The sequence below is a fragment of the Rhinopithecus roxellana genome, chromosome 16 (genome assembly GCF_007565055.1).
Source record: "Rhinopithecus roxellana isolate Shanxi Qingling chromosome 16, ASM756505v1, whole genome shotgun sequence".
Classification (NCBI taxonomy): domain Eukaryota; kingdom Metazoa; phylum Chordata; class Mammalia; order Primates; family Cercopithecidae; genus Rhinopithecus; species Rhinopithecus roxellana.
This window is the reverse complement of record NC_044564.1, coordinates 108048984-108071591: the sequence shown is the minus strand read 5'-3', so window position 1 is coordinate 108071591 and position 22608 is coordinate 108048984. Positions and strand designations below refer to the sequence as shown.

General features: G+C 37.9%; 2 protein-coding genes across 10 annotated transcripts; one reads left to right on the top strand and one right to left on the bottom strand.

Annotated features, from left to right (window-relative positions):
- Positions 1–51: 51 nt before the first annotated feature.
- Positions 52–10719, bottom strand: MRPL50 (mitochondrial ribosomal protein L50). Its single transcript, XM_010374146.2, has 2 exons — positions 10523–10719; positions 52–2964 (listed from the first exon to the last, which is right to left on the bottom strand). The coding sequence occupies exons 1-2, from the start codon at positions 10612–10614 to the stop codon at positions 2583–2585; spliced, it is 474 nt and encodes a 157-aa protein (XP_010372448.2). The 5' UTR covers positions 10615–10719; the 3' UTR covers positions 52–2582.
- A 154-nt stretch (positions 10720–10873) lies between these two features.
- Positions 10874–22351, top strand: ZNF189 (zinc finger protein 189). 9 transcript variants are annotated; one of them, XM_010374149.2, is made up of 4 exons: positions 10874–11212; positions 11423–11558; positions 11952–12036; positions 19627–22351. In XM_010374149.2, exons 3-4 carry the CDS (start codon positions 12003–12005, stop codon positions 21345–21347), a joined length of 1755 nt encoding a protein of 584 aa, XP_010372451.1. In that variant the 5' UTR covers positions 10874–11212; positions 11423–11558; positions 11952–12002; the 3' UTR covers positions 21348–22351. The 9 variants fall into 9 exon arrangements, with proteins under 9 accessions (XP_010372451.1, XP_010372450.1, XP_010372449.1 ...); XM_030920197.1 differs by having other exon boundaries at positions 10914–11212; positions 11423–11494; XM_030920195.1 differs by having other exon boundaries at positions 10914–11212; positions 11423–11494; positions 11910–12036.
- The last annotated feature ends 257 nt before the right edge of the window (positions 22352–22608 follow it).

Sequence of the window (22608 nt, the reverse complement as noted above, 5' to 3'; positions counted from 1 at the left end):
TTTCTAAAACCAATGTGCTACTTTTGTAATCAGAAAAATGACATGTTAAGAGAGGGAGGAGTCTATTTTCTGCTGTTTAAAACATATATTACATATGTAAAACCATTCCATTGAGTCTGAATCTCTATTAGCAGGCTTTATGTAGCATACCTACTAAGCTTACAGAAGTTCCAACTAAGTAAAATTAGTTAACTGATACCTTTTTAATGTAGCAATCATTAAATTTTTAAAAATGTAAACCCTTTAAAATTACAATATATGTTTGATTATCTCATTAAACAAGTCAGCAAGCCTAATTTAATCTTTCAGGAAAACTAAAGGCCATTATTCTGACATAGTCACTGTATTGAACTATAAACCAGTGATGCCCTCTAGAGGTACTGATGGACATGCAGCTTACCTTTCCTGTTGGGATGTGTTTACCCTCCTTGTTGGCTAAATTTACCAGGGCTGTTGTTTCAGGTGGCAGTACTTGTCTCCCACCTCATTACTAGCACCTAGATTCATGTTCTCAAAATATAATCAGCTTTTGAAGTATGCAGAAGCTCAGGACCTACTCCAGACTTACTGAATCAGAATTTGCATTTTTAAAAGATCCCCCACATGAAAAAATGAATAAATAAAAGATCCCAAATGATTAATATGCACATTACATTTTCAGAATATTGCTTTAGGCTACAAAGGAGAAATTTCTTCTGTCCTAACAATCACATGAAGCTGCTTGGTTTTTGCAGTTACCTCTCCAGTTGTAACTGTTTTTCCATATAGACCTCTTCATCCCTTATTTCCATCTTGCCCTTTGTTTTTCTGTGTCTCTGGATCAGAAGGAAAAATTCTATAGAAAATGAGATAATGAAATCCTGTACATAAAATTCCAATGATTTCTTGCTGAATCTTTTACACAGCAGAAGCAGAAGGATATACAGTAGGTCTTCTGTATCTGTGTGTTCCCCATCTGTGGATTCAACCAATTGTGGATCAAAAATGTTGGGGGAAGATGGGAGGGGAAGATGACTACATCTGTACTGAATATGTATACTTTTTTCCTTCTGATTATTCCCTAAATAATCAGCATAACAACTATTTACATAGCTATTTACATTGTATTCACAATTGTAAATACTATTTATATAGCTATTTACATAGCTAAATATTTACATAACTTTAAAATTTACATATTTACATAACTACATTGTTTTCACAATTTACATATTTACATACTATTTGCATTGTATTCACAATTGTAAATACTATTTACATTGTATTCAGTATTATAAGTAATCTAAAGATGATTTAAAGTATATGGAAGGATGTGCATACATAATATGCAAATACTACATCATTTCATACAAGGGGCTTGGGCATCTGTGGACTTTGGTATCCAAGTAGGTGTCCTAGAACTAATCCCAAAGGGATATCAAGGGATCAACTCTAATGTCTGAGCTCCAGAGCTCCAGGCATTCTGACACCTGAAGTTCCTGAATGAAGTGCCTGCGGATGATATTTGTAGAGAATGTCTATACCGTCAATTAATTTTCTTAACAAAGATTCCAGAATTTATATTCCCAACTGAATTTTGCCCTCTTCAAAGGAGTCACCCTGGGAAAGAGAATGCAATTTCTTTTGTTAAAAACCTTTCTATCACTTTTCTTTAGGAATTGTCAGCAGTCAAAACAATATAAGACATTCTTTGTCTCATTACTCTCCAGCCCTATCTAAAGCTTGAAAACAATAATCCTGAATTTAACAACTTTGTCATTCAGAACCATCTGATAACCTGCTATTTAAGTAATTTCCACAAATTAAGTCCATTAAAATACAAAGACTTGCCACTCTAGTCAATACTCAACACCACTTTTTAAAAGTTATAGAACAAAAGGTTTAAAATCAGCATCATCTCCTCTGAAGAGAATACGCAATAAGACATAGAATCTGGCACATCTCTTATGAGGAAGAGTCACAGCACTCAATAGCTGGCACATATTCTAATTTTTTCAAAGTTATACTTACTGGAAAGAAATGGCAAGGCAGAACACCAGCAAATTTCACTTAAAAAATTTACAACACACAATACACTTTAACAAATCTACTTTAATTCTAAAAGAAATTAATCTAGAACTGTCAGTAATATATAACATACTTTTATGTTTCTTTTATAGGTATCTCTCTAATAAAAGTTTATTTGTATATGTGCAATGCATAATAACTCTATCTTAAATATGAATCCTAACAGGATGAAAATATTTTCTTGCAACTACTTTATGCCTATGAAGGGTGTGAACTTGCAATGTCCTCCTGTCTTAAACCCAAGTTAATGACAGTGCCCTCTCAAAACTTTTCATAAATTAATAATTACCTAATTTCATTTAAAAAATGGTTTCAGCAAATATGAAAATAGAAAGTCCGTTATTTGTCCATTCATAATATAAGGAAAAAAGAGATGATACATTCCTCTACAGAAAAAGTGGTTTTAGAGAACAGTTCTGGTAGTATTTCACATGGTAAAGTATCAAAAGGTCTAATGAGCAGCCCCCTTGCTCAGGGAAAAACAATGATTTTGATGTGTTTCTCTTCCAAATTGCTTAGTAACTCCAAGTGATTTTCAAATTTGGAGGCAGATTACTGGCAATGAGTTCATCAAATTTAGATCTATCTTGAATAGGGACATTATAGAAATCAAGAACATCTCTAACCCTGCACATCTGGTGGAGTCTGGAGTTAGGGACTACATGACCCAAGTCATCAGCTAAATGTGCCAAAAGATTGAACTTTAGACGACTATCTTCCAGGGAGATGTCTTGCCAATTACTAGGAAGAGATGAACCAAAAACTTCTTTAACGTAAGATTCCAAACGACTCTGGAGATCTTCAGGTGGTGTGTATGCTTGGCTTCGTAAGGGGGCACACTTAATAGGTTCCTTTTTCTCTTCTACTGTCTCAGCAACCACTGGCTCTTTCTCTTTTCTGGAATGATCAAAAACACACAAATCCATTAATGAAGTTGACAAACACCAGACCAAGTATTGCCTACCAATCAAAATCAACAATGGCACACTGACTACCAGTGGGGACCGTAGTCAGTAGTAAAGAATATGATAGGCCCCTGCCCTTGGAACGTTCATAGCTGAATTGAGTTGGGAGAGACAGAAAAAAACTAAGTATATATTTTACATACTGTAAGAATTCCTAAGAATAGGTGAAGAAGTAAGGTAAATCATTCTGTCTCGGATACCCCATCCTCCAAGATCCCACCCCAATCTACCTTTCTGGTCTTACCTTTCACTGATTACCTACATATACTCCATGTGATACTCTATATCCCGTGTCCCAAACACACTCTCACTTTCCTGACACAATGTGTTGGCTCAAGTTATACCTTAAAATGTGTCTTTTATCTTCACCTATGTAAATCTTGCTTATTCTGTAAGTCTTAGGATAAAATTGTTCTCTTCCAAGAGGCTTTACGTAATTTCCAGAATCAAATATAATTGTAATTTCATGTGATCTCTTCAGCACTTTATACTGCTCTCAGAGTGCATCACATCCTACCTGACTTTTAATTTTACTTATATTCTACTTCACAGAAAGTGAAGAGATGGAAAAAGATATTCCATGCAAACAGAAACCAAAAAGAACGGGAGTAGCTACACTTACATCAGATAAAATAAATTTCAAGTCAAAAACTATAAAAGAGATTAAGAGGTCATTACATAATCATAAAGAGTCAATTCAGCAAATGCATATAACAATTATATATGCAACCAATATTGGAGAACCTAAACATATAACACAAATATTAATAAATCTAAAGGAAGAGATAGACTACAATACATTAATAGTGTGGATTTCAACACCCACTCTCAATAATAGACAGATCATCTAGACAAAATCAACAAAGAAACACTGGAATTAAATTCTACACCAAATGGACTTGACACTTAGAGAACATTTCACCCAACTGCTGCAGAATACATAGTCTTCTCATGAGTACATGGTACATTCTCCAGGGTAGACTGTATCTTAGAACACAAAACAAGTTTTAACAAACTCATAAAACTCAAAATCATATCAAGGACTTTTCTAACAACAATGAAATACAACTAGACATCAATAACAAGAACTCTGGAAACTATACAACTACATAAAAAATAACATGCTCCCAAATGACCAAGGAGTCAATGATGAAATTAGGAAGGAAATTTTAAAATGTCTTGAAGCAATAAAAATGAAAACACAGCACATCAAAATCTATGCAACCAATATTGGAGAACCTAAACACCAGACCAAGCAAAAGCAGTAGTAAGAGGGAAGCTTATAGTAATAAACACCTACATGAAAAAAGAAAAACTTCAAATAAACAATCTAAAGATGCACCTTAAATTAGAAAAAGACAAATCAAACCCAAAATTAGTAGAAGGAAAGAAAGAGGATCAGTGTAGAAAAAAATGAAATAGATTAAAAAAAGCAATAAAAAAGATCAATGAATTAAAAAGTTGGTTTACTGAAAAGTTAAAATCAACAAACCTTTATCTAGAATAAGAAAAACAGAGAAAAGACACAAATAAATAAAATTAGAGGCAAACAAGGAGATTACACTGATATCACAAAAATTTAAAGGCTAACTAGAGATTATCACAAGCAACTATACACCAATAGATTGGAAAACCTAGAAGAGATGGATTAATTCTTAGGCACAGACAACTTAGCAGGACTGAATCTTGAAGACACAGAAAACCCAACAGAAATAATGAGATAGAAGCTGTAATAAAAGTCTCCCATCAAAGAAAAGCTTAAGACCTGATGGCTTCACTACTGAACTCCACCAAGCATTTAAAGAAGAACTAATGCGAACCAATAAGAATTCTCCCAAAGCTATTCCAAAACATTGAAGAGGAGACAATACTTCCAAACACATTCTACAAGGCTAGCATTATCCTGATGCCAAAACCAGACAAAGACAAAATAAAAAAGGAAAACACATTCTACAAGACCAGCATTACCCTTATACCAAAACCAGACAAAGACAAAATAAAAAAGGAAAACTACAGGTCAATATTCCTGATGAGCACAGATGCAAAAATCCTCAACATTCAACCCAGAATGCAAGAATGGTTCAACATATGCAAATCAACAAACTCGATACATCACATTGACAGAATCAAGAACAAGAATCATGTGATCATTTCAATAGGTGCTGAAAAAGTATTTCATAGAATTCAACATCCTTTCACGATAAAAACTGTCAATAAACTGGATACTGAAGGAACATACCTCAACATAATAAAAGTCACGCATGACAAACCCACCAAACAAGGACACAAAACAAGCTAGCATCATTGAATGGGAAAAAACTGAAAGCCTTTCCTCTAAGATGTTGAACAAGACAAGGATGCTCACTTTCATCACTTGTATTCAAAACAGAACTTGAAGTCCTAGCCATAGCAATTAGATAAGAGAAAGAAATAAAGTACATCAAAATTGAAAAGAAGTCAAATTGTTCTTATTTGATGTATGATCTTACATATCATATGTAAGATATATAATCTTACATATCTTGATATATGTATATTTAGAAAAACCTAAATATCCACCAAAAAGCTCTTAGAAATAATAAATTCAGTAAAGTTTTCAGAATACAAAAATCAACATACAAAATCAGTAGCATTTCCATATGCCAATAGTAAACAATCTGAAAAAGAAATCAAGAAATCAATTCCATTAACAATAGCCACACACACACACACACAAATCTAGGAATAGACTTCAACAAAGAAGTAAAAGGTCTCTACAATAAAAACTATAAAACACTGATGAAAAAAATTGAATGGGACACACAAAAAATGGAGATATCCCATGTTCATGGATTGGGAAAATTAATGTTGTTGAAATGCTTATGCTACCCAAAGCAATATACTGTCAATGTAATCTTTATCAAAATACCAATGACGTTCTTCATAGAAATAGAAAAAAAAATCTTAAGATTAGTATGAAACCACAAAATGCCTTGAATAGCCAAAGTAATGCTAAGAAAAAAAAAAAAATCGCACCTAACTGGCTCCACCTTGCTTCTAACCTTTAAGCTGTCCTTGTTCATTCCTGGACATAGGACAAACTAACCGTGGGAAGGAATTCAGTTTATGGTTTGACTCTGAAACAAAATTGATAATAGCCTTTTTCTGAAAAGACCTTCTTCTTGCCCAGGAACCAGTTTGCTTTTGTAGGACTAACAAATTAGCTACAAGATTAGAAATTATGGTTACGGGTCATACAGACTCCAGCTGCAAGAGTCTGATCCTCCCCAAATTGCTCCTGGGAATAACACTGCTATTGTAAAATCCAAGGTCAGTGCTTGAGATATTTTGCAGACCCTGCACTCAATGGATTAGCTGACACCACCGAAGCCAGTAATCTGGCTCAACCAGTTCTGTGATCCCCCCCAGGAACATAAGTTGGCAAGAACTCACTTAGTCCCCCTGTGATTTCATTTCCAACCCAACCAATCAACACTCCCCATTTCCTGGGCCCCCACCTGCCAAATTATCTTTAAAACCTCTGATCCCTGAGTTTTCGGGGAGACAGATTTGACTAATAATAAAAGTCCAGTGTCCTGCACAGCCGACTCTGTGTGAATTACTTTCTCCACTGCAATTCCTCTGCCTTGATACATCAGCTCTGTCTAGACAAAGTGAACCCATTGGGCAGTTAGAAAACTGTAACACTACTAGAAGAAAACACTGGGGAGATGTTTCAGGACATTGGTCTGGGCAACGACCTCTTGAGGAAGACCGCAAAAGCACAGGCAACAAGAACAAAAGACAAATGGGATTACACTAAACTAAAAAGCTTCTGTGTAGAAGAAAACATTGGGGAGATGCTTCAGGACTTTGGTCTAGGCAATGACCTTTTGAGTAAGACCTCAAAAGCACAGGCAACAAGAACAAAAATCAACAAATGGGATTACATCAAGCTAAAAAGCTTGTGTATAGCAAAGGCAACAATAAACGAAGTGAACAGACAACCTAGAGGATAGGAGAAAAATTAGCAAACTATCTGACAAGGGATTAATAACCAGAATATATAAGGAACACAAACAACTCAATAACAACAACAACAAAAAAACTGATTTAAAAATAGCAAAAGATCTGAATACGTATTTCTCAAAGAAGATATACAAAAGACCAACAGGTATATAAAAAAAAGATCTCTAATCATTAGGGAAATGCAACTCAAAACCACAATGAGGTATCATCTCACCTCAGTTAAAACAACTATTATTTAAAAGACAAAAAATAACAAATGCTGGCAAGGATATGGAGAAAGTGGAATACTAGTACACTATTGGTGGTAATCTAAATTAGCACAACTGCTATGGAGAAAAGTATGGAAATTTCCCAAAAAAACTAAAAACAGAATTACCATATGATCCAGCAATCCCACTGCTTGGTATATGTCCAAAAGAAAGTTAATCAGTCTAACAGAGATATCTGCACTCCATGTTTATTACAGCACTATTCACAATAGCCAAGATATGGAATCAAACTAAGTTTCTACCAATGGATGAATGGATATTAAAAAAAACTGTACATATACTCAATGGAATATTATTCAGCCATTAAAAAAGGATGAAATCCTGTCACTTGCGGTAACACGGATGAAATTGGAGGACACTGTTAAGTGAAATAAGCCAGGTGCAGACAGACAGATATCGCATATTCTCACTCCTATGTGTGAACCAAAAAAAAAAAAAAAAAAAATGACCTCATGGAGATAGTAATAAATTGATGGTTACCAGAGGCTGGGAAGGGTAGTGAGGAGGTGGGGTATGAAGACAGATTGGTTAGAAATACAGTTAAAAAGGGTAATACAGTTAGAGAAGAGAAATACAGCTAGAAAGAGTAAGTTCTAGTGTTTGATTTCACAATTGGGTGACTATAGTTAGTAATAATTTATTTATATTTCAAAATAACTAGAAGTGAAGATTTAGAATGCTCCCAAAACAAACAAATAACGTGATGGATATGTCAACTATTCACATTTGGCCATTACATATTGTATGCTTGCATCAAAATATCATGTGTACCCCATAAATATGCACAATTATTAGGTATCCATAAACATTAAAAAAAAATTACAAATAAACATCACCTCATACCCATTAGGATGGTCATTACCAAAAAGACAAGTGCGGTAAGGACATGGAAAAAAAGGCATCCTTATATACTGCTGATGGGAATGCAAATTGGCAGAACCATGATAAAAAACCGAATTGAGGTTCCTCAAAAAGTTATAAACAGAACTATCCTAACTATCCTAAGATCTAGCGATCTTACCACTGGGTATATATCCAAAAGAAATGAAAGCAGTATCTCAAAGAGATATCTGCACTCTCATCTTCATTGCAGCATGTGTGTATATATGTATATATGTATACACACACATACATACACAATATTTAAGGCTGAATAAAATGCCATAATGTGTGTATATATGTATATGTGTCTATGAATATATGTATATATTATGTGCGTGCATACATACATACACATAAAATGGCATTTTATTCAGCCTTAAAAAAGGATATATGTAACACATGGATAAACCTAGAAAATATTATGCTACGAGAAATAAGCCAGACAGAAAAATACCACATGATCTCACTTATATGTAGTATCTAAAAAAGTCAAATTAGGCCGGGTGCGGTGGCTCATGCCTGTAATCCCAGCAAGCACTTTGGGAGGCTGAGGTAGGTGGATCATGAGGTCAAGAGATCGAGACCATCCTGGCCAACATGGAGAAACCGTCTCTACTAAAAATACAAAAATTAGCAGGGTGTGGTGGCAGATGCCTGTAGTCCCCGCTACTTGGGAGGCTAAGGCAGGAGAATCGTTTGAACCTGGGAGGCAGAAGTTGCTGTGAGCTGAGATGGCACCACTGCAGTCCAGCCTGGAGACAGAGCAAGACTCCATCTCCAAAACAAAAAAAAAAGTCAAATTCACAGAAACAGAGAGTAGGATGGTGGTTCGCAGGGGTGATGGAAATGGAGAGATGTTGGACAAAGATAAAATTTAAATTACATAGAATGAGTAAGTTCCAGAGATCTAACGTACACCATGGTGATGACCATTAATAATACTGTACTGTATACTTGAAATCTTCTGAGAGAAAACTCTTTTAAGTGTTTTCACCACACACACAAAAATTCTAACTGGCCAGGCATGGTGGTTCACCTCTGTAATCCCAGCAATTTGGGAGGCCGAGGCGGGAAGATTAAGCCCAGGAGTTCAAGACCAGCCTGGGCAACACAGTGAGAACTCCTTTCTCTAAAACAAAACAAAACAAAACAAAAAAGTATGTAAAGAGATGAATATGATAATTAGCTTGACTAATAATCAACATCAAGTTGTATATCTTAAATACACAAAATTTTTAAAATAGTAAAGAAAATATAATCATTCTCAGTAATCTCTTATTTCCTCTAGTTTTCTTCATAATTTACCACTTCCTGAAATTACATTACACATTTGTTCATTTTTTCCTCCATTAGAACATTGGCCCAACGAGAACAAAAATTTGGTCTGTTTTAGTAACCACTGTATTCTTGTAACACTTAAGATATAGCCTGGCTATAGTAAACAATCTAAAAAATATTTGTTGAGTGAATGAATAAAACAAACTTGGAAGATATTTTAGAGATAATAACAAATATTAACCAAAGAAGAGGGAAAGCTAATATATGAACTGATGAAAAAAATATTTCCTAATTGTAGTAGTTTTTGTTTGAAACCTAAGAGGGCATACAATGTTCCTTAGGGTTAATACCATACGTTTTGATTTCCTAAACACTATCTAAGTCAGATTAGATTTACCTTCAAACAATTACACACGGTGCAGCCGTGCAGCGGAAAAAGTAGTAGATGGGGAGTTAGGAGACCTATGTTCTACATCCAGCTTTGCAATTAACTTGCTTTGTGACTTTGGGAAAATCACTTCCCTCCTGTGGGCCTGTTTCCTCATATGTTGCAGTACCTCGAGAATGAGAAGGGATTTTGTTTTTCCTGCTGTATGCTAGGCGCTTAGAGTAATGCTGGTCCTGATTAATCTGTTGAATTACAGAATGAACAAACAAACAAAATGAGGAGGCGGTACTTCATTACTGAACCTTGCTTGTGAAGAAACACAGCCGGCAAATGAGTTTAGTTTACCAAGCGCTTTCATGTGTTTGCAGACAACACACTCGGTGTCTCGCACACGAGGTTAATTCTATTTGCTCAATAAATGAATAAATGAAGTGAAAGGGAAAGGGGGTGGCATTTCCGTTATGAGAAAACTAAGGCCGAGAGGGGAAAAGACTGGGTCCCACCACTCAACGAATGCTTCTCAACTCGAGACCCTAACCGTACCTCCTTGTTCTTGCTCTGATCAGGCGCGGGACCACGATAGCGTTAACACCCTCTTTTGAATTCATCCCTCATCCTCCTTAACTTTCCTTGAACGTGACTCACGGTCCACCCTTCAGCTTTACCTGAATCGAGACCAAAATTCTCTACGTGGTGTCCCTGGGACTGTCCACATGAAGGCTCGCCTGGTAATACCGGACAGATACCGTGCCGCCATCTTCGATGAGATCCAAGGGACTGAGCGCAGCCCTCAGCCAGCAGTGACGTGCCCAGATCAGCCAATCGGATATAATCCCAGTGGCAAGAGCTTTCTTTTTCCTGTAGGCTCCCTCCCGCTGTGTACGCTGGGAAATGTAGTCCGGTAGCTGTTGCTGGCGGCGCCTGGACCGCGGCGCTCTTTCCGAGCATGACGGGAGATGTAGTTGAGGGGGGCCCCGGGAACGATCTGGGTGACGCCTTCTGGTCCGGGGGCGGGCGGTCATAGCGCTACTTGGCTGAAAGGAGGAGGAACTGGCAGCGGGGAGGAGGCTCTAGCAAGGCCTGAAAGGCTGCGTAACCAGGCAGGAGTAGGGGTTGGGGTTCGGGGTTGGGGGACAGCCAGGGATCGCGTCTGATACGCTGTTGGGGTCGTGACCGCCTGGGGGCCGAGGCAGGCACTGGCCAGACCCAGCCAGGGATCCTTGTTTTCGTCGAGCCTAATTTCCAGCAGCCGGGTAGGCCTCACTAGAGGCTCCTTTCCGTGAGGCCGCCCCCAATTCCTGCCCCTATTCTCTGCCTGGGAGATGGCTTCCCCGAGCCCCCCGCCGGAGTCAAAGGTAAGTAAGCACCCCTCGGGGATCCCGGTTGTCTCGTCACTACCCCAGCTAGGCCGCACCACTGCTTTCTCCCCGGGCCCCCCACCAACCCCCTGACGGCCTCTTTAGGGCCAGCGCCTTGCAAGGAACTCCCCACTAGTGCGCTGGGTTGCGGTTCGCGAACAAACTGCCCATTGGCTCCCCCCTTTTTTTTTCTTTTTCTTTTTCTAGAGAGACTTGATAAATCGGCCAGAGAAAATAAATAATGCTCCAGACTAGCTCTCTCATTTGTGAGTTCTTCAGGTGAAGCACCATTTTTGACCTTCCCTTGTGTCTTCTGTTCCTGGCACAGTGCCTGGACCCCAAGGTACACGCTTAGAGAACCTCAAGGAATTGAATTGAATAGTCAGAAGCCAGTGCAAATGGAAAATTGAAGTAGGCAGTGAGGTGAGGGAAGCTTGGAGAGGCCTTGGGGCAGTTTACTAAAATTAAACTGTTAGGGCATAATACATCAGAAAAGCCTTATCCATAGGTCCTTTCTAGTTTGAGATGTCTGTCAGTTACAGTTCGTTCCCAGAATTGGGCAACATATGAAACTTTCAGTTATCATGTTCCTCCCAGCCTATTTGGCACCGATAAGTGATTGCCTCTGCCACTTTTAGTGGTAGAATTGTCCTTGAGACAACAGGAACTGACTACAGAAATCATACTATTTCAGGGGTTGCTGACATTTGAGGATGTGGCTGTGTTTTTTACCCAGGAGGAGTGGGATTATCTGGACCCAGCTCAGAGAAGCCTGTATAAAGATGTCATGATGGAGAATTATGGAAACCTGGTCTCACTGGGTAAGAATCTGCTGTTTCTCTAATTAAAATATCTAAGAAGGTAGAGAGAAATCAGACTAACAGAATATTTGGACGGAAACCAGTACCAAAACTGCTTAGTTCCAAAGTTCTGATTCAAACCTTTTAGCTATTAATTGTTTCCATACCTCTCATCCCTAGCTTCCTTGAAGTGACCAAACTGCAAGCCTTTCGGGCATCCTGTCTTCGTAATCTCATTCCCATATTGTTCTGTACTTTCCGTCCTGGCTCATCCTCCCACAGCTTTCCTCCCACCCCTTTTCACTCTGCCTTCTGGAGCCCCTGTTCGTCTTCACATAATGTTCCTTACCTCCTGGCCTTAACTGAAATCTGGCACTTTCCCAAGGACAACGTTTCTCTGGCAGTTTTTCAAGTGGGGGCCGCTTATTCTCCCACATCCGCCTCCTTCCCCATCCTTTGTCTCAGTGTTGAAAGGGGGAAGTTATTGTTCACTCAGCTTTTAAATGCTGTCCTCAAAGCATTAGTTTTCCACCTTCAAACAAAATCTCTCCTTCTTTGAGGTCTCAGCAGTCTTGCTTTTTCCACTCAAGTCCTTTTTACTATCTGTCAACTTTTTGTTTGGTCCTTCACACATAACTTTGTCACATGTTTCATATCTATTTTAACTCATGCCATGGATGACCTAGTTAATACTTCAGCCTCAGCGAGTCTTACTTCAGGGACCCTGCTTTCCATTTTCACCCAGCACCTTACATCATTGATCATAGCAATTTTGTCATAACAGGCAAATCGTAAATCCCAATACCCTATTCTCTGACCAGTTATTCGGCAATGGAAGTTTATTTACTAACTAGACGAGGGTAACCAAAACAGAGAGGCTTTCTCCCCTTGTGGAGCATACTACAACTTCTCTATCTTTACTACTCCTTTCCACCTAAACCCACTCATTATTAACGATGTTTCCTGTCCCTTGATGTCTCTGTTTTTTCACCAAGGTGTCCATCCTCTCTGGGCTTGTCTCCCCATCTAATGACCAGCAAGCTCACCTGCCAGCCTGTTATTATTCTCTACCCATTCTGCAAACTTCAAATCCTGTGTTTGTTATAAAATGCACCTTTCCCTCTTTCCTACCCGAATTGCTAACCATAGCAGGAGAAATTCTCTAACCAAAAAGATTGATGTATATAAGTATGGCCTGTATATAAGTATGGCCTTTTTCTTCTAGTCTCCACTGGGGTTTTTATATCTTAGCAATATTTTTTGTCCTTGATATGCTCACTGCCCTGTTCTTTTTAGTGATATTCCAAAAGCTTATCCATCATTCAATAGTGAAGTTTACCTGTTTCTCAGAGAAAATAGGGGCCAATAAGCACGAACTCTCAACTTCTCTGCCTCTTATCTGCACACTTAAAGCTGCTCTCATCATCTCACCTTATTTTATTCTACTGCTCTATGAACATGTGAAAGTCTTTATTGTTTCCCTCCATTGGCTTGCATTCTTAGACTTCCCCTCAGTCTGTACTCTTTCCCTGGGGGACCTTACCTACACTCAGGCCATCAGCTACCACTCTGTGAAGAAAAGTCCCAATTTTTTTTTAGGACGTAGCCTCATTCTATTGCCCAGGCTGTAGTGCAGTGGTGTGACCTCAGCTCACTGCAGCCTCCACCTCCTGGGTTCAAGAGATTCTCCTGCCTCAGCCTCCTGAGTAGCTGAGATAAACAGGTGTGCACCACCACACCCACCTAATTTTTGTATTTTTAGTAAAGAAGGGGTTTCACTGTCTTGGCCGGGCTAGTCTCGAGCTCCTGATCTCAGATGATCCACCCACCTTGGCCTCCCAAATTGCTGGAATTGTAGGCATGAGCCACTGTGCCTGGCCCAAATCTTTATTTCCACCTAAGAAAGGTAATGTGGTAATGTGGAGCCTAACTGCCTAGGTTTAAATCCTGGCTCCACCACTTACTTAGCCTGGTGACTATAGTGATTTAACCTCTCTTTGCCTCAGTTTATTTTTTTTATAAAATGGAAATAATAATAGCACCTACCTCATAGGGTTACTGTGAGCATTAACTAAATTAATATATGTAAAACACTTAACACACTAACATGTAGTAAGAACAATATAAATGTTGACTTATATTGTTGTCATCGTCTTCTCTGTTGAGTTTCAAATTCCTAGTCATCTTTTGAAGACCACATGAGTAACTCAAACCTGGCAAGTTTCAATCCAATAAAATCAAGGGCCTTCTCTCCAGAGTTAAGCACTCCTTTCATTGTTTTACTTTGTATATACTCCTGCTATTGAATTTATTATACTATACTACAATCATTCTATATGTGTTACTTTCCTAACCTCACTGATTACTGTGAGGATGGTAAATATACCTGTTTCATTTGATTTCTCCAGCACTTAGCACAGAGCCAGGCCTATATTATATGCTTCTTAAATATTTGTATGACTAAGTACAGTTAATTTCAGACTTAGTATCTCTTAACTGGATTATTGCATTAACCCCTAAACTACCCCCTTGCCACTAGTCTCCTTTTTTAAAATATATTCTCTCTACTGCCACCAAAGTGATTTTGTATTAGTTAACTGTGTAAAACTTCTGATGTTTCCTGATAGCTTAAAGGATAAAAATCTTAATTTCTTATCATATAGGACCTTCCAAGTATAGCCTCTGCCTATCTTTCTTGCCTCACTTGTTTTCTCCTGCACACTACTTTAGTCTTCAGCCATATCAGCTGCTGATGTGTGTGTGTGTGTGTGTGTGTGTGTTTTAATATGCCATGTTGTCTCTCAGTCACTGCCAGCTTATCCATACATATGGTATTCTGGTTGATAGAACCAAGTAAGTGCCCGCATGTAAATACCATATGGACAAGGTGTGACAGTGTGCCCATAGATGATCTTGTACTTGTAGGCTGTCTTCTTTATTGCAGCTTAAATACAGCTTTCCATCATTCATCATTTATCCTCTCACAGTCTTTTCATCCTCCTCAATAGACCCTATCTCCATCCCCTTGGTGAGAGCTCCCTTGATAAGAGATCACTATTACTCTACTGTTGCAATGTAGTATTCTATTGTACTTCATCTTAACTGCTTTTCATAATGCAACTCTCATCTAGCTTTATAGTTTTGGCTTTTCATTCATACTTTTCTTGTTGAAGCTTATTAAAAATAAAAAAAAAAACCTTTAATAGCTATATCGATGATACGGTTGATAGCTTAATTTCTCAGATCTTTGACATCTTCAATTTTAATGACTCTTTCCGCAATGACTTACAGATTGCCACCTTCTTACTGTGTCTTCACATGGCGGAAGAGGGGAGAGAGAGAGAGAGTGCAAACATTCTGGTCTTTGTTCCTCTTTTTATAAGAATACTAATCCCATCATGGGGGCCCCACCATCATGAACTCATCTAAATTTAATTACTTCCCAAAGGCCCCACCTCCAAATACCATCACATTGTGGATTAGGGGTTCACCATAGGAATTTGGTGAGAACACAAACATTCAGTCTGTAATACTGTCTTATCTCTTTTTTTCTCCTTGACAATTTAGTCTTTCCTCATATGTTCACATACTTCTGTCCTTTTGGCTTCTGGTTTGATAGGTTACAATTCTAGCTACCTTCAGAATAACTAGTGACTTCAGTTTTAATTCGAGGTTCTTTGGTGAAACCTACTTTGATTCAACTATCTATGTAGAAAAATTGGCTATGAGCACAGGATGGGAAGATACTGCATAAGCATTACCAAGCCCAGATCTAATGGATAGTCATTTCAAGGCTGCTCTGTGTGGAAGCCTTACACTTGTTTTCTTCACCTGCCTATCCTGTTGACCTATTTATTTTTATGCCAGTGTCATTGTTTTATTTGCTTTAACAATATATTATATTTTGTGTCTGGTAATATAAGTCATTCTTTAATAATCTTTTTCAGGATGTACTTCACTCGTCTGCCTTCTTCTAAAGTTTAGAAGTATTGACTTTTTTATTGATTCATAAATGATTTTTGATTGGAATGTGATTAGTTTCATAGATTGAAAGGAATTGAGATCCTTATAATATTGAATCTCTTTAGCCATGTGGTTAACTCTGTTTAACTGTATCCTTTTGTCTTTCAGAAAAATTGTATGGAATATTTTTATGGATCTTACACATTTCTTATGTTTATTCCTAGGTTTTATTTTTTTTGTTACTATTGTGAAGAGTTTATCATTTCTGTATAATATTTACTAACTTTTTTTGTACTAAGAACAAGCTTTTTAATCTTGTTATGATTATATTTTCATTTGCCTATTTCAGGAATTTTAGGTATACATTCATATTATCTTCAAGTAATGAAAATTTTGTCTTACTCATTTGAATGAAATTGATGGAACAGTATCCACTAATCCAGCTAATGAAACTGAACAAATACTCTGAAGAGACTGCCTTCTCACAAAGAATTTACAATCCAGTGGAAGAGGCAAATAATAAACAGTTAAAAAAATGCAGTATAATCATAGCAATAATAGAGTTATGGACGAGGGCTGGTAATAAAAAAATAGAACACCTAGATCTGTCTAGCGGACTTAGTAAAGGCTTTGTAGAGAAACTGTTGCTTTAAACTTAAAGATTGCTTTGAATCTTAAAGTGCAACCAAAAGTTTGCCAGGTAAACAGTGTTGAGGGACATTTAGTAAATGAGACATGTAAAGATAAGACATGAAAGAGTGTAACGCAAACAATTTGCCTATATAAAGTATGATAAAGTAGGTAGGAACACGACTTGAGGCTCAGAGACTGTGTCATGAAGAGTTGTATCAGAGCAAAGAGCTTGATTCGATCCTAAAGGTGATGGGGAGCTGCTAAATCTACAGGTGATGACATGGTAGAATTCTGTTTTATAGAGATCTCTTCTCGAATCAGTAAGGCAGATATAATGTGTTGGTAGTCTGAAGACTGGAGCCAAAGATTGTAAGGCAGCTACATGATTGTGAGGGTTAAAAGGTAAGTGCTAAAGATAAATCCAGGATTTGGATGATTGATTAACAATAAGAAGGGAGAAATACAGGATGATTTCTGCTTTGAGACTGTAGGGTAATGGATGATGGTGCCTTTCAGGAGATAATTAAAGGTGGGGAAAGGCATGAGAGCAGATGATGATGACCATGTTAATTGTGAGCCCTTTGTGCGGCATTTAACTGGAGATATCTGGAGGGTATATATATAGAACAAGTAAGGATGTAAATGTGGGTAACAATAACAAAAATCAGTTGACAAAGGAAAAGAAATAAATGAGGGAAATTTATCAGAAAAGGCCAAAGAAGTAGGGAATGAAATAAAAGAATGTAATAGCGTAGAAACCAAAAACAGATAATGTCAAGAAATTGGGGTGGTCAACAGTGTTAGATGCTGCTGAATAACATAAGGACTGAAAAACGCCCGTTTTAGGCCGGGCATGGTGGCTCACTCCTGTAATCCGAGCACTTTGGGAAGCTGAGGTGGGTGGATCACCTGAGGTCAGAGTTTGAGACCAGCTTGGCCAACATGGTGAAACGCCATCTCTACTAAAAATGCAAAAAAAATTAGCCAGACATGGTGGCACATGCCTGTAATCCCAGCTATTCGGGAGGCTGAGGCAGGAGAATCGCTTGAACCTGGAAGGTGGCGGTTGTAGTGAGCCAAGATCGCTCCATTGCACTCCAGCCTGGGCAACAAGAGCAAAACTCTGTCCAAAAAAAAAAAAAAAAAAAAGCCCTTTTTTTTTTGGTAATCTAATGGGAAGTTTCTCTAGATGCTGGAAACAGAAACCAGATTTTGCCATAGGTTGCAGAATAGATTGAATAGGAAGAGGTTGGGCATGGAAAACCTAAGAAATAGAAAACCTTGGTGTTAAGATTTTGTTTCAATATTTGGCTTTCATAAAGAGAACAATTTCAAGTTCAAGATAAAATTGGACGTATTTATGTAATGGTAGAAAAGTGTCAATAGAGAGTGTATATTGAAGAAAGAGGAAAGGCAGAGGATAATTAAGCAAATGCCCAGAGGTGAGTGGAATCGATAAGGGGTGGATGGATTAGCTTTGCATAAGAATCAGATATATCTTTACATACCATTGGCAGATAATTTTATAGGTAGAGGACAGAAAGTTTAGGGAGTTCTTTCATGTTTTTTCATTATGTGAAAGAAAATACAGCCCACCGAAAACAAATTTGAGAGGGGACACTATATGTAGCCTTAGAAGAAATAAAATTTCTAGTAGTTTCTTAGAGGGATAGGAGAAGGTTATTTTAGAATAAAATAATGACTAGTTTGAAGTAAGCAAATAGAAAATTCAAAGATGACTCCACAAAAAAATTGAGAGAAAAGAGGATGTATGAAAAAGGAGCTTGTTTAGGGCCACATATAAATTTGGTCATTATTGAATCTTCTAGTGGAATTATCTAATATCTATTCCAGCAGGAGATGAAAAATCAGGAAGATGTCAGAAGCAGGCCTAAATGTACTGTATACCACTCTGTTATATGATAGACCACTGGGCTGTCTTTTCTTCAACACATCCAAGCTTTTCATTTCTCAGATGTCATGCAGCCTCTCAGTTGGAACAGGATGGTGAACCTTGGGTCTTATATTGTTAGAGAGTTTAGAATCACTTGTACTTGAGGTATGATTTGTGGTTGGTGAAGTCATAAGCTACCACAGACTGCCCTTTTTGGTTGTTGCTCCCACGAACTCTGACCATGTTTCTTAATACTTATATTCTGCATCCCGATATCATAGACTCTCTGTCACCTAACCCTTTATTATTGTTTTTAAAAGCCATTTTGTCTCTTTATACAGGAACTGCTTTTTACTTAATATTTTCTTTATCATATTATTTTCTTTCCCCATTTTTTACTTAACATCCATTCCATTTGATGGAGGCGGGGGGGCTTCATGTCTTATCTCTGAATCCTGGCTGATTACAATGTTTCTGGAGTGCTTTTGATGGGCAGTGAGTAAATGCTTGTTAATAAATGAATTATTGTTTCCCCTGGATCTTTGTCTTTTATTCTTCTTAGCATCTTTTTTTATTTTTATTTTTATTTTTTTGAGATTAGGTCTCACTGTATTGCCTAGGCTGGTGTGCAGTGATGCAAACATGGCTTGCTGCAGCCTCAACCTGTTGGATTTAAGTGATCAATCCTTGCACCTCAGCTACCTGAGTAGCTGGGACTACAGGTGTGCGCCACCATGCCTGGCTAATTAAAAAAAATTTTTTTTTTTTTGTAGAGATGAAGTCTCACTGTTGCCCAGGCTGGTCTCAAACTCCTGAGCTCAAGTGATCCTCCCACCACACTCTCCCAAAATGCTAGGATTACAGGCATGAGCCACTATGGCTGGCCATTAGCATCTGGTCCTTTCTGTTAATTATTTGGTCTGATCATACTCCAATAATGTTTTTTCATCCTAAATTTTCCTGAACTTAGTGGGGATTTTTTTTCATCCTACCCTGTTTTCCTTGATAGACTGATTAATCCCACCTTGACTTGATTTGTTTCTTTGTTTGCCCATTTTACTTTGTTTCTCTTTGCTTCAAAGACCTTGATTGATCTTTGTATTTCCTGTTTATTATTCCAGATGTTTTGAACAGAGATAAGGATGAGGAGCCAACCGTAAAACAAGAAATTGAAGAAATTGAGGAAGAAGTGGAACCACAGAGTGTAATAGTTACAAGAATCAAAAGTGAAATTGACCAGGATCCTATGGGTAGAGAAACCTTTGAACTTGTTGGTAGGTTAGATAAACAAAGAGGAATCTTCTTATGGGAAATACCAAGGGAATCTTTGACCCAGGAACAGAGAATGTTCAGAGAAAACACTAACATTATCCGTAAAAGACCAAACTCAGAAGAGAAATGCCATAAATGTGAAGAATGTGGAAAGGGTTTTGTCCGCAAGGCCCATTTCATTCAACATCAAAGGGTCCATACTGGTGAGAAACCTTTTCAGTGCAATGAATGTGGGAAAAGTTTTAGCCGCAGTTCATTTGTTATTGAACATCAGAGAATTCACACTGGGGAAAGGCCCTATGAGTGTAATTACTGTGGAAAAACCTTTAGTGTGAGCTCAACCCTTATTAGACATCAGAGAATCCACACTGGAGAAAGACCCTATCAGTGTAATCAGTGTAAACAGAGCTTCAGCCAGAGAAGGAGCCTTGTTAAACATCAAAGGATTCATACAGGTGAGAAACCCCATAAATGTAGTGACTGTGGGAAAGCCTTCAGTTGGAAATCACACCTTATTGAGCATCAAAGAACTCACACTGGTGAGAAACCTTATCACTGTACCAAATGTAAGAAGAGCTTTAGTCGAAATTCATTGCTTGTTGAGCATCAAAGAATTCACACTGGGGAAAGACCCCATAAATGTGGTGAATGTGGGAAAGCCTTTCGATTAAGCACATACCTTATACAACACCAAAAAATTCACACTGGCGAGAAGCCTTTTCTTTGTATTGAGTGTGGAAAAAGTTTCAGTCGGAGCTCATTCCTTATTGAACATCAGAGGATCCATACTGGTGAAAGACCTTATCAATGCAAAGAGTGTGGGAAAAGTTTCAGTCAGCTTTGCAACCTTACTCGTCATCAGAGAATTCACACAGGAGACAAGCCCCATAAATGTGAGGAATGTGGGAAAGCCTTTAGTAGAAGCTCAGGTCTTATTCAGCATCAGAGAATTCACACCAGGGAGAAGACTTATCCATACAATGAAACTAAGGAAAGTTTTGATCCAAATTGCAGTCTTGTTATACAGCAGGAAGTCTACCCTAAGGAGAAATCTTATAAATGTGATGAATGTGGGAAAACTTTTAGTGTTAGTGCTCATCTTGTACAACATCAAAGAATCCACACTGGTGAAAAACCCTATCTATGTACTGTCTGTGGGAAAAGCTTCAGCCGGAGCTCATTTCTTATTGAACATCAGAGAATCCACACTGGTGAGAGACCCTATCTGTGCAGACAGTGTGGAAAAAGCTTTAGTCAACTTTGTAATCTTATTCGACATCAGGGTGTTCACACAGGTAATAAACCCCATAAATGTGATGAATGTGGAAAGGCCTTTAGCCGGAACTCGGGTCTTATTCAGCATCAGAGAATACACACAGGAGAGAAACCTTATAAGTGTGAGAAGTGCGACAAAAGTTTCAGTCAACAGCGCAGTCTTGTCAACCATCAGAAGATGCATGCAGAAGTGAAAACCCAAGAAACCCATGAATGTGATGCTTGTGGTGAAGCCTTTAATTGCCGCATTTCTCTTATTCAGCATCAGAAATTGCACACAGCATGGATGCAATAAATGTAGAGCGATACATAAGCTCAATTTGATTTGAAACTAGTTACCCAAGTGCAGTTTTAGTATGGCTCAACGTGGGTCAAATTTGGTGATAAAGCAAATTCTCCTTGGCCTCAGACAAATGGTTTCTAAAGATTCTGTGAATAGTGGACAACTGCCCAAGAGCATCTGACTTCCCTTACTCTTTGTTTGATGATCATAGAGACTTAGTAATTTATCTAAGTATCTTTAATCAGCAGAGAGATTAAACCTAGGTTCAGAGCATGGATGCTCTGAGGGACAAAGTAGGATTACTATAAGGGAGCTGGAGCAGCTGATATTGGAAAACTGAGAATAATGATTCAAAGAGTCTTCTGTCACCATCTCATATTGTGGTTCTTTCAGTTCCATGATATGTTTGGCTCTGCATGCCAAAGTCCAGTGATTAAGCATATATAAGTTGTCAAGGAAACAAAGCCCAAATGTTTTTGAAATCAATATACAGTTTTTGTCCTTGTTTAAGTAAGCCAGTTGTTTGGCATGTGAGTTAAAGGCAGTTCCAATGCCTGATGGTTCCCAGATCTATAAAATGAGTGGACCATTAACCTTACATGTAAAGATTATGTTAGTAATTAAGAAACCTAACAGGTGTTACCAAGGAACCTTTGGGAGTGCCTTTTTTGTTTCTCAAGATGGACCCAAAAAAGTGGAGGAAGATACCGTTCTTTTGTGCCCTCCTACCTGTGAAAGATATTTGTAGTCCTATGTGAATGAGCTTATTCCTCCACAACCAGGTGCATATAAAAGTGTACATATTTTGATTGCCAAGAATTGGAAATGAAAAGACCTGGAGTCTATGCTAGGAAGCTGAGATATTTTGGTATTGCATTGGTTTTTATGATAACTAGGTTTTGCATGCAATTAAAAATTCTTATTTCTTGTTCTAGGGCTTCCCTTAGTTAATGGTTATTATAAACCTATTACTTCACCTGTTTTAACCATTAAAACTTGTTTTGTTTTTTGCTTTGTGTAAGAGTTGTTACTTGAGTGTAAAACCAATTCTGTGAAACGTATTACTGTATTTTTAAAATTAGAATCAAAGATAGGAAGGAAATTGCTCTCATTCGTTCTGTGTGTGACTAGTTAACCTTTTCTGGAGTAGCTCAATTAAGCCCAGGTTCTTTAGTTTCTGAGTATAGAATTCCAAATTACCAGAATTCTGTAATTCCAGCTTCCTAGTAGTTTGAGCAAATGACCCCTCCCTTTTTCCTGTACCTCAGTCATT